The sequence below is a fragment of the Mobula birostris genome, chromosome 25, assembly GCF_030028105.1.
Source record: "Mobula birostris isolate sMobBir1 chromosome 25, sMobBir1.hap1, whole genome shotgun sequence".
Classification (NCBI taxonomy): domain Eukaryota; kingdom Metazoa; phylum Chordata; class Chondrichthyes; order Myliobatiformes; family Myliobatidae; genus Mobula; species Mobula birostris.
The window spans coordinates 28967238-28980069 of record NC_092394.1 but is presented as its reverse complement, the minus strand read 5'-3'; the positions used below and the strand labels follow the sequence as shown (position 1 = coordinate 28980069).

At 39.6% G+C, this 12832-nt stretch overlaps 1 protein-coding gene across 4 annotated transcripts in view; it reads left to right on the top strand.

Annotated features, from left to right (window-relative positions):
• Nucleotides 1–12832, top strand: part of LOC140187729 (uncharacterized) — a 68793-nt gene that overhangs the window by 39850 nt on the left and 16111 nt on the right. The window contains exons 1-4 of one of the 4 annotated variants that reach the window (XM_072243358.1): nucleotides 2241–2544; nucleotides 5395–5852; nucleotides 9153–9248; nucleotides 12324–12436. In XM_072243358.1, coding sequence (XP_072099459.1) covers nucleotides 9158–9248; nucleotides 12324–12436 — 204 coding nt within the window. In that variant the 5' untranslated portion in view covers nucleotides 2241–2544; nucleotides 5395–5852; nucleotides 9153–9157. Of the gene's footprint in view, nucleotides 1–2240; nucleotides 2545–5394; nucleotides 5853–9152; nucleotides 9249–12323; nucleotides 12437–12832 lie in introns of those variants that run through there. The other 3 variants (XM_072243355.1, XM_072243356.1, XM_072243357.1) reach the window with 3 other exon arrangements.

Here is a 12832-nt window from a genome sequence, read left to right as displayed (position 1 = left end):
TTTAAGGATGTAACTAGTAGAGTGGATGGGGAGAACCAGTGGATGTGGTATATTTGGATTTTCAAAAGGCTTTTGACAAGGTCCCACACAGGAGATTAGTGTGCAAACTTAAAGCACACGGTATTGGGGGTAAGGTATTGATGTGGATAGAGAATTGGTTGGCAGACAGGAAGCAAAGAGTGGGATTAAACGGGACCTTTTCAGAATGGCAGGCAGTGACTAGTGGGGTACCGCAAGGCTCAGTGCTGGGACCCCAGTTGTTTACAATATATATTAATGACTTAGATGAGGGAATTAAATGCAGCATCTTCAAGCTTGCGGATGACACGAAGCTGGGCGGCAGTGTTAGCTGTGAGGAGGATGCTAAGAGGATGCGGGGTGACTTGGATAGATTAGGTGAGTGGGCAAATTCATGGCAGATGCAATTTAATGTGGATAAATGTGAGGTTATCCACTTTGGTGGCAAAAACAGGAAAACAGATTATTATCTGAATGGTGGCCGATTAGGAAAAGGGGAGGTGCAACGAGACCTGGGTGTCATTATACACCAGTCATTGAAAGTGGGCATGCAGGTACAGCAGGCGGTGAAAAAGGCGAATGGTATGCTGGCATTCATAGCAAGCGGATTCGAGTACAGGTGCAGGGAGGTACTACTGCAGTTGTACAAGGCCTTGGTGAGACCACACCTGGAGTATTGTGTGCAGTTTTGGTCCCCAAATCTGAGGAAAGACATTCTTGCCATAGAGGGAGTACAAAGAAGGTTCACCAGATTGATTTCTGGGATGGCAGGACTTTCATATGATGAAAGACTTGATCGACTAGGATTATACTCATTGGAATTTAGAAGATTGAGGAGGGATCTTATTGAAACATATAAAATCCTAAAGGGATTGGACAGGCTAGATGCAGGAAGATTGTCCCCGATGTTGGGGAAGTCCAGAACAAGGGGCCACAGTTGGAGGATAAAGGGGAAGCCTTTTAGGACTGAGATTAGGAAAAACTTCTTCACACAGAGAGTGGTGAATCTGTGGAATTCTCTGCCCCAGGAAACAGTTGAGGCCAGTTCATTGGCTATATTTAAGAGGGAGTTAGATATGGCCCTTGTGGCTAAAGGGATCGGGGATATGGAGGGAAGGCTGGTACAGGGCTCTGAGTTGGATGATCAGCCATGATCATACTGAATGGCGGTGCAGGCTCGAAGGGCTGAATGGCCTACTCCTGCACCTATTTTCTATGTTTCTATATGAAGTAGACACTGAAAGCCCCATTCTGAATCTGTGCACCGTGGTATTTAAATTGCTGGACTATTGATTCACCTGAACAGGTACCAGCAGGTTTCCTTACCTTTGTTTAACACTATGCCGTTAGATATCCAGGACCATTTCCTCTTGTGTTTATACCTCAGAGGAGCAAGATGTACACAAAGAATGTGATGGCTGAAAGTAACGATTCCATGAGTAGGTTATCACCTAGTTAGTTTGTGGATCAGTTCACCTGACTTAGGGTATTCACCCCCAAATATTCAAAGAAGTATTTTGAAGGGTTGACTTTATGCACCTTTGCTGTGTCTTAAACTGGTACTGCGAAACCTTCAACATTGCTGGATGGTCCATTTATTTCTATTCTTATGTTTTGGTATAAACTGAGTGGTTTGTGGGACTATTTCAGACTCCATTGAGGAGTCGGCTATTTTGGATAGGGAACAGGAACCACTGGTCAAACTGCAGTGAAGCAGAGAGGTTTTATATGATGATGACTATAACCCAGATTATTTAATTAACCAATTTTTATTTCACAATGGCAGTGTTAGCATTTGAACTCACAAGATGTAAGTAGTCCAAGTGAATAGATTATTAAATCAGTATTTTTAGCACCACCATACCCTTTGGCCCATTAAGGCGGAAGTAGACGGGTGCAGTTAATGCAGGAATTTGTGGGGAAGTGGGAGTGATCATTTACACAATTTTGGCCACCTGTTGCTTTATTTATGTTAACCAACCAGGAAGGAGCTTGCTGTTAATTATTTCTCAGCAATTTCACATCCCGATTGCAAATATTTTACCTCCGCAATTGATGTTCATAGCTGATGAATATACAAACTTGAAAGCAGAATCTAGAAGCAAATCATAACATGCTAACTGTGGAGATGGTACCTCCGGGCAGTAACAGTCAAAGACAGAGGGCGTTGTTCACCTTTTCCTCTTCCCTCCTCCCTCTCCGTTGGGCAAACAGAACCAGGACATATCATACCGCTATGCAAATGCTCCTCGGGTTGGGTTTTCGGGGGGCGGGCCGGGCCCATCATCATCTCTCGGACAACATGCTGCATTCCCACCATTCTGGTTGAGTGTGCGATCTACAAATACATTTCAGTTTAGCAGCGAATTACTGAATATTAGATGAGATGCTGTTTAATAAATGGTCAGCTGACAGAAAGCGCTAGGCACTCGGATCCAGATCAGTAAATATTAGCGTTTCCTTTCCTACAGCGCCCCTCTTACAAGATGCGTTGGAGAGTTTTCTTTTATGTACCAAACCTTATCGGTAAGTGGATTTTTTTTCAGATTTATTACATTTTTAAAAGCAGGGAAATTATGTGTGGCGAGTTCTGAATTGCATTCGGAACATAGGATTGATGCATTTTTCCTGAGCGGAAGGGGAGATTATAGGGTTGACTATCCCTACTGTTCTGTAAACTGATCTGCCGTCTGCACTTTAATAGGTTTATCGCTGTGCCTGTCCCTTGAGAATAGGGGTGTGTGTTACAAAACTTAACTGTCATGTTGGAAAACCAATTCGAATAACATTCTTGGAAAGTAGTGGTTTAAATTGATTCCACTTTTTCTTCAGAAAATGGCAAAGGGAGATATAGAAATTGAATCAGGAGAAAATTCAATAATTCAGATACTTTTAAATGTAACATTTGCATATCGAGCAACGTACTTGGTAAAGTAGGGATAAAGCATGTACTAGATTCTCCAATACGTTGTCGAACATCTTTGGAATAGCTTGTCACTGTTGTCAACGCTGCATAAGCAGGAAAAACCTGTTCAGAGTATTCTTTGCCATATGATCTATAGACTGGGAACATAGCTTGCACTGTAATTATAAACTGTCAGTAATAACCCCTAGATCCATTTTCCTTTAAGTTATTTAATAGGCATGATCAGCCACAACTCCGGAGCGGTGAACGAGGATAGGGGAAATTAATCAATTAAGATTAACAGCTGAGTTCAGCACTGGTAGTGTGTCGCGTTTTCCAAGGCGAGCGTTTCTTCTCCTCGATTTATTGGGGAAGTTAAAGTAAAATTCGATACAAGCAAGAAATCTGTGCCGAAACAAATGGAGTCGCTGCATCAGATAGATGGTCTTTAACAGAACAGAGAAGTTAGGTTTAAAGTCGGCTTTAAGTGGGAGGGCAGAAAGTCAGATAAGGAGAAGTAGAAAATGTGCCTACAATTCTCAGAAGGGAGGAAGTAAAATCAATAAAATGCTTGGAATGTGATCTGCTCGGATTTACTGATAACTTATAATAATGAGTTTGTGTTTCCGGTTTTGTTCTTTTATTTTATTAACAATCACAAATAGGGCAGAGAATATATTCGGTGAACAGGATTTTCTTGCTTACCTACCCAGTTGTGATGATAACTAAAGATGTTTAATAATCTATTTTCCATTAGAGAATTGAATGGTGTTTTATTTATATTTGTCTTATTGTTGATACAAAAATCATCTCACATTCTTAAATTTGCATTTTAATTAATAACCATATAACAATTACAGCACGGAAACAGGCCATCTCGGCCCTTCTAGTCCATGCCGAACTCCTACTCTCACCTAGTCCCACCGACCTCCACTCGGTCCATAACCCTCCATTCCCTTCCTGTCCATATATCTATCCAATTTAACTTTAAACGACAACATCGAACCTGCCTCAACCAGTTCTGCTGGAAGCTCGTTCCACATAGCCACCACTCTCTGAGTAAAGAAGTTCCCCCTCATGTTACCCCTAAACTTTTGCCCTTTAACTCTCAACTCATGTCCTCTTGTTTGAATCTCCTCCACTCTCAATGGAAAAAGCCTATCCACGTTAACTCTGTCAATCCCCCTCATAATTTTAAACACCTCTATCAAGTCCCCTCTCAACCTTCTACGCTCCAAAGAATAAAGAGCCAACTTGTTTAACCTTTCTCTGTAACTGAGGAGGTGAAACCCAGATACTCCTGATCTAATTTTTAAATGTGTTCCTAGGCCCAACATTGGAACTGGATTGAAGCCACTATTCTGTAGGAATGGGGAAAAGGCCAAAATAAGAGGATTCTTTAGAAAACTGCATGATTGAAAAAATTTTAAACTCATGGAGTTCTGAATGCTATAATGTACTTTGTGATGAAACACAATGCCTCACATTTTGTCTGTGGAGCTTTATTTGGAGGCTGAGGAGAGAAGTGTGACCGGAAGGACTAAAGTAATAAGAACTGGAAGAGTAGGCTTGTGTTTGGGGACCGATTGGAAGTGTTCTGTGTAGCAGTCACCCAATTTACATTTTTACCCCATTGTAGAGACAATTGCATCATAAGCAGCAAAATAAAATTTCATTTGAACTTAGAACTTTTGAAGTTTGAAATGCCTTAATAAATTAGAAGTAATCCATGTAAAACATAATCTCAGCTAGAAACAGGGACTGATTCTTTGTATGGTGAATGTAGAAGACTAGGTGTGGAATCTTTTACAATTGCTGTGGGAAGGGAAAGGGAACAAATGTGAATGGTGCTGGAAGAGCAAGTGGTTCCTTTAGAATGCTAGTTGGGGAAAGGAAGATGTATCTGGTGGTGATCTCACTGATCCAACTGTAATGTGGTATGCTGCTAGGTGATCCTAGGGAAACCTAAACTCCACTCAACAGCACTTTGATGATTGGGTATTTGTTGATTGCCCAATGTTCAATTCTGCTGGCGTACCACAGCATATAAAATCATGCTTGTTTACAAAAAGACTGAGGCAACATAAATCGGAAATAATGGTAGCAATGCTGAAGTGCCATCTTCACAACCACCTATCCTAGACATTCATTGGCATTCCAATCACTAATCCTCCTTGACTTTCTCTGTGGCTGAAAACCACCTTCGGTGAAACAGGATTTTTGCAATGACACAGATCTCAATATGCTTGTGTATGGAATGATCCATCTGCATGGCATGCAAGCAAAACCTTCCAGTGTATTTTGGTACATGTGGCAACAATAAACTGATTACCAATCTAAAGAAAGTACAGGATGCAGCACTAACTGCTGAATGTGGCCTTAGTCAACCATGCCAAAGTGTTTGACTGCATCAACAGAGTGGACTATGATTTATGGAGCCTCAGTAGTTTTCATATACCTGTGTATTTCAGAGAACATGCAACTTACAAAAAGTACATTGGGAACTAAGACACTCCTGCCAAAATCTTCTAAATGCATTGGTAGGATCGGCAAAGCAATGAATTGTCATCAAGATTGTGTTCGACCAACTCTGGTGAGTCACATCTTGCATTTGGCTGTCACCGGACTCTCAGAAGATGAGTTCCACTTGGAAGTCTGTCATGGCACATGATCTCCGGAAAGATTAACGTTAACGGCTCAAAGTGGGAAAGGAGCATTTGGGACAGGAGCACATAAATGTCATTGGCAAACAGTGGAAGTAGTGAACAACATAGCTAACTACCCCATCTAGTTCTGCTACCAAGTCCCACCTGCCTCCCTGTGAGAGAACCCATAGCCACCTCAAGCTATGGGGCACTGAAATGACATAAAATAGCCCTTGTCTTCAAGGGTTTGCATAGGAGGACAATTCTTGATGGCGGTTAATGAGGTAAGTGGTAAATGTCCCATGGATTAAATTGATCAGCAAAGTAAATGATGATGTAAACCATGGCAAGTGGTAAGTTGGATCTAAAATTAAATCAGAAGAACTGATCATGCAGCATCTGTGACGGGAAACAATTAATGTTGCAGGTCTGTGATCCTTTGTTTCAGATTTCCAGTATCTGCAGTATTTCTTATGTTGATCCAAAATATAGTTGTACGGGAAGTGAAGTGCAATGGTGGAGGAATGATTTTGTGACCAGAAAGTTGTGGTTTCAGAAGAATTTAGAACAGTGCTTTAGGGCTTTTTGCAGTATGAATGGCTGGGGTTTGTGATGCTGATGACGCCAAACTTGGCAGTGTAGTTGTTAGGCTGTGGAAAGACTGGTCCCAGTGGGAAGAAGTGACAAATGGAATATAATCCAGGAAAGTCTGAGGATACACTGATAAGTAGTGTAACAGAGAGAACTTGGGATGTGTGTCCACAGATTTTTGAAGTTAGCATCACTAGCATTTGCTTTAAAAAAGACATATGGAATAGTTGCTTCTGTTGAGTGAAATAGGAGATGGGAGATCTTGCTAGAATCATTAAATCCTTTAATTGGGGCACAACAAAAGTACTATTAAGGATTTATATGATTCAGTTATCAGATTCTTCCTGTGATTTGATAGCATTTCAGTTACCAACTTACAGGAAGATTCTGAAAGGTTGCAGTGAAGACTCACAGTGATGTTGTCAGGGCTGGCAATATTTATTTGAGAAATTAATAAGGGTGGGGTTCTTTCCTGATGAAGTGGAACCATATAAAGAAACAGCTAACATAATGTCAGAATGGGTTCTTGAGTGATCAACTGTACTAAGAGAATATAATAACTATACCCCCTCTGTAATAACTGTACCACTGTGAATACTTTTTTTGGGAGGGGAGATGACCTACCAGGGGAAGCTACAGCAATCTGGTCTCTGGCACTGACTCTGGCATAGTGGCTTGGAAGGGAATAGGGGAGAAAAATCCAGTTTTGGGCTCCTGTTCTAAGAAAGGATGTGCTGACATTGGAGAGGATTTAAAGGATATTAACAAAAATGATTCTGATATTGAAAAGCCTATCGTATGAGGAGCATTTGATTGCTTGCTGTCCCCGGTGGAATTCAGAAGAATGGGGAGGGGGGAATCTCATTGAAACCTATTGAATGTTGAAAGGCCATGATAAGGTGGAGGTGAAGAAGATGTTCCCTACAGTGGGAGAGTGTAGGACTAGAGGGCAAATCACAGAAAAGAGGGACATCCATTTAGAATAGAGACGAGCCATTTCTTTAGCCTGAGGGTGGTGGATCTTTGGAAATCGTTGTCAAAAGTGGCTGTAGAGGCCAGGTCATTGAGTTTATTTACGGCAGAAGTTGATAGACTCTTGATTATATCAGAGTGTGAAAGGTTATGGGGACAGGCTGGAGAATGGGGTTGAGGAGAAATGGATGGATCAGCCATGATCAAATGGCAGAGCAGACTGAGTGGGCCAACTGGCCTGATTCTGCTCCTGTGTGTTGTGGTCTGATATTGTCAGGACTGGCAAGATTTATTTGAGAACTTAACGAAAGTGGAGTTGCTTCCTGATGAAGTGAAACCATATAAAGTATCAATGAACTTAATGCTAGAATGGGTTCTTGAGTGGTCAACTGTACTGTGAGAATGGGATTGAGGTAGCAAATGGATTGGTTTGTTCACTAATTAACATCTCCCAAGCTATCAATGTTGGAGTGGGTTTCGCCTCTGCTCTCATCAATAAATTCTGCTTTCCTCCCATGTCTGTATGGTTTTAAAAATATAGCAATTTTTCATGAGTTCATGAACTTGTAACTGTTTATTCACTGTACAATTGGAGTAATCGAAGTGTAAAGAACACGCACACTATGTTCTCATTGTTTTGATATCAGTATGCACTGTCTCTGTACTAATAAGCTCTGGCTGTGTTCATAGGGAACACATTACAAGAAACTTTAAAAAAAAAAATCAATTGTATCTGTAGCCTTTAATTTCAAATTTTTGTCCTTGTTTTCTAACCAGTGACAGAAATTGAGGTTGAGACTTGGCCTGCTGTATTTCAGAGAACAATTTCTGCATGGCCTTAGATGTTCTAAATTTGCAATGCTATTCAAAACTAGAGTGTACAAATCATATGAACCATAGTACAATAGGCTTTTAAACTGAAACACTGTGTAAACTTAATAACCTATTGCTTTTGATCATGAATTGCCTTCAGAAGAAAACTTATGGTGGAGTTAGGTAAGGGAGAAATACAAAGAGATCTAGGAGTACTTGTTCATCAGTCTCTGAAGTGCAGCAGGCAGTGAAGAAGGCTAATGGAATGCTGGCCTTTATTACAAAGGGAATTGAGTACAAGAGCAAGGAAATCCTTTTGCATTTGTACAGGGCCCTGGTGGGGCCACACCTGGAGTATTGTGTGCAGTTTTGGTCTCCAGGGTTAAGGAAGGACATCCTGGCTGTGGAGGAGGTGCAGCGTAGGTTCACTAGGTTAATTCCTGGGATGTCCGGACTGTCTTACGCAGAGAGGTTAGATAGACTGGGCTTGTACACGCTGGAATTAAGGAGATTGAGGGGGGATCTGATTGAGACATATAAGATTATTAAGGGATTGGACAAGATAGAGGCAGGAAATATGTTCCAGATGCTGGGAGATTCCAGTACCAGAGGGCATGGTTTAAGAATAAGGGGTAGGTCATTTAGGACAGAGTTGAGGAGGAACTTCTTCTCCCAGAGAGTTGTGGAGGTGTGGAACGCGCTGCCTCAGAAGGCAGTGGAGTCCAATTTTCTGGATGCTTTCAAGAAGGAGCTAGATAGGTGTCTTATGGATAGGGGAATCAAGGGTTATGAGGACAAGGCAGGAACTGGGTATTGATAGTAGATGATTAGCCATGATCTCAGAATGGTGGTGCAGGCTCGAAGGGCCGAATGGCCTACTTCTGCACCTATTGTCTATATGATTATCTGGTGAGGGGAAAAGAAAATTGGAAGGCTTCTGCAGAAGGAGCCAGGTTTGGTCTGACAGAGAGCTAACATAGATGGCTGACTGATTTCAGCATGGATGATTCTATAACTTGGCCAGACTTTAAAGGAAAGATGGTGAAAAGTGTGTTCCAATGCAAACTTAAGTAAATGTTCAGGAAATGTATATTTTGATTTATCGTGTTATGAAAAGTTAAAATCTACAGGTTATGGGGTGGGGCAGTGAGAAGTTTGTTATGTCAACATAGTTTGCTTTAACTAAACCTGAATGATTCTGTTTTCAGGCTACATGAGATTAGTCTTACTGCTGGTTGGCTGGTGGTCCTTTAATCACCCTGTATGGTTTATTTCCTGTTATGTGACATCTATAATTCTTGATGGTAAGTGTTCATCTCTAAAAGACTATCCATTGGAAGAAGGGAAAAGATCTAGAGTAAAATTGCTTTAATATCTGAGGTTTCCTCGGTTGGGCATTGGATTTCACAGATGTTGCAAGTTCTCTTAGTTATTGCAAGTTGCCACCAGTTAGTTTCATGTTAGTAATACTAAGCTTCCTTTTTTATTAATAATAGAGATAACACTTCCCTTTAGTTGGTGGTGGTTCAATTCTAAGTACTTAAAATGTTTGTGGATTTTATATCCAAAGTAATTTTTTTTTGAAGATTTCACTGTAATTTGCTGTTGAGGAAGAATTCGTTATTCGTTGTTGCTAAAGTTATCAACTATTAATCTTGCCAACATTTTACAGTATTGGCAGATATAAATTGTAGGCTTGGGAACGTGTCCATTACTTGTTTCCTCACAAAAGAGGATGTGTTATTTAGTTAAAACACATTTTCGAGTTCTCTTGTCTTAAGACTTTTTGATCAGAGGTCTGCACAAAACTGAAGCAAATGCCTACTGGCAAGCAACATTAAGTTACATTTTACAGAGCTCAGAGCACTGGAAACATTGTAATGTTTTTGCATGTTTTTTTTGGGAGATTTGATTTTTGTGCATGTGTTCTTAATGCTTTTGAATTGTGTACATAGATTTTCATTATTTGAATATATCAAATACTTGATATTTTTACTGAGTTTATTCAAGATGGTTTTGTATTCTGTAATTCTATTTAATGTTGCAGCACAGTACATAAGAGTTATTGCAACATTTACAGTGCCAGCAATCATTGATTGGGGTTCAATTCCTGCTACTGTCTGTAAGGAGTTTGTATATTTTCCCAATGAACATGTGAGTTTCCTCCCAGATTCCAAAGAAATATGATCAGGATTAGTGAGTAGTGGGCATGCTATGTTGGCACAGGAAGCATGTTGACACTTGCAGGCTACTCCAAGCACATCTGTGGCTGTTGTAAATGATGCATTTTACTGTATATTTTGATGTACATGTGTCAAAGCTAATCCTTTACTATCACATTTGAGATATTAATATTGGTTATTTTTGTATTCAGTTCTCCCAAGAAAGGGCGTTTAAGCTTCCATTCGGATTTCTAATCTTTTTTTTCCAGTCCTGATTATGGGTCTTGGCCCTAAACATCGACTGTTTACTCTTTTCCATATTTGCTGCCTGGCCTGCTGAGTTTCTCCAGTATTTTGTGTGTATTACTCTGAATTCCAACATCTGCAGATTTTCTGTTTGTGATTTGAGCTTTCCTGAGGGTTCAGTTTGAGTTAATGCATTACACTTTTTTTGTGTGTGTTTTGTGTTACGGAACTGAAAGTCATTGCTTTTTTTAAAATTTCTTACTCATTATTTTCTTTCAAGATGGGATGTTCAAATTTGTACACAATATTCTGAATAGTACTTCAACCTTTTGATTTTGTAAACTGTAATACTATGGTCTAGCAGAATTTATACAAATCTTAGAATTTATATTTCCCCCTTCCCAGATCCAAGTACAGTACTTGTGAATTCTGGTAAAAGAAAAGAACAAACCAATATGACTCTGACTCAATATGCCACCAATTATAATATAGCATGTTAGTGGATGAATGCATCTTACTGTTTATCTCGAGATTGATAATGAAAATTTAATGCAGACAATTCAGAAGCTGATATTTTCTTTTGCAGTAGCTTTGAGGCTACTTTGAGGCTTGGCTTATCACTTCTTGCTGAAGACCAAAATTATATATTGGTAACATATTGGTTAACTGTGATTGAGGATGAATGTGGGACCTGTTGATACATTTATAAAGATACATAGATATATATTATAGATACACTAACTTTAGTTTTTAAGTCTGCCATCCCTGCTTGCTCTATGGTAAAGGGAAGGCAGAATGAAAGAACCCAAGACAAAGTCTTCAGTTAACGGTTTGCAAGTTTTGCTACCAAAGGAGATTCTTGGAGATTTGACTGGACACTTAACTCTGAAAAGTCAGCTAATAGCTTGTACATTGTTGAAATGAGATGATCACTTGAAAAGCAAAGGAAACTTAAAACCACCTGGAATTTGACCTAATGCTGTTCTTGGACGACTTATCCATTATGCAGGATGTTCCACCTTAGAATTTATTATCAAACACACAAGAATTAATGTACTGATGATTCACAAATTTCAGCAAAAGAAATTGTTCCTTCTGTGGGAAGTTCTCTTTTATTCCAATAAAAATTCTTTTTGCTTTGGCCTGGAGCTTTTGGCTCAGGAACTGTTTTCTCCAAGGTGCCTTATTTTTAAGTGAAAGCAATTCTTTATCTCTGTTGTAACTGATGGCATTGGAAAAAAAAAACAGATTCTTTCTTGATGTTCTGACTGATTTTAAAAAAAGGTCTGAAGTTGACTTGATGCAACTTGCTGGTCCTTTGACAGCTGGGGGCTTTCTCTCAGACATCTTGGTAAATTGGTTTATTACTGTCACAGATACAGTGAAAGACTTTGTTTTGCATGCCAACCATTACAGATCATTTCATGATAATAGCACATTGAGATAGAAGGGAAAATGATATTACAATGCAGAATACAGTTAGAGTGCAGTGCAGGTGCAAGGTCATAACGAGTTAAATTAGGCCAACAGTCCATGTTGTTGTGCTAGGGAGCCATTCAATAACCTTAACAGCAGGATATAAGCTGTTTATACAGAAGATTAATATTTACTCTGTGCTAAATATTTTTTATTATGAATTAATTTAGGCTGGCTATTGACAAGGATTTAAACTGGGTATGACTATTCAGTAGGTGGCAAAAAAGAGGAAGAAACTACACAGTGCAGCTAAGAAAATTCAGAAACTAGGTGGTTTAACAGTAGCGTATGTTTTTAAATAGCTTTCATGCTGAGCACTGTAATGCTGAAATCTTGTAGCACATAAGCTTTCCACACCAGTACCAACTGGGGTATAATGGTATGCACAAAATTGTGATCTTATTAAACACTTCTTAAATTGTACTCATGCTCTTCTATGTATTTACATGAGATATAACATTTCCACAATTTTACATAATGTTTCAAACATTGCAGGGTTTGATGGATTTGCAGCACGTCGGTTAAATCAGGTATCTGAATTTGGAGCGTGGTTTGATGTGGCTATCGACAACATTGGGCGTAGCATGTTGTGGAGCTTGCTCTATGATGTAAGTGGACAAGTAGTCTTAGCTGTGATAATGACTGTGTATAACACATTACAATCGACCTTTATTGCCATTTCCTCCAATATGGTTGGATAGGATGAGGAAGTACACAAGTACAGGGAGAATTTATTGCTGTAGCTTTATTGTGATTATTTATTGGGTTGAAAGCTATAATAATGAGGTGTGATTTGAGATATTAGGGTGACTTCCATTGCAAGAAAGAAAACAGGAGGCTATTTAACAGCGATAACAAAATTACCACCACAGATATATTTCTTCACTTCAGCGAGTCTTCTGTGCAACATTACATCCCAGCTTGGAGTGAAGAGGGGTTACAGAGTGGGTTGTTCAAGTTAGTGAATGCCTTGTTCAGAACAGTTGGTAATTTTTACTTGGAAG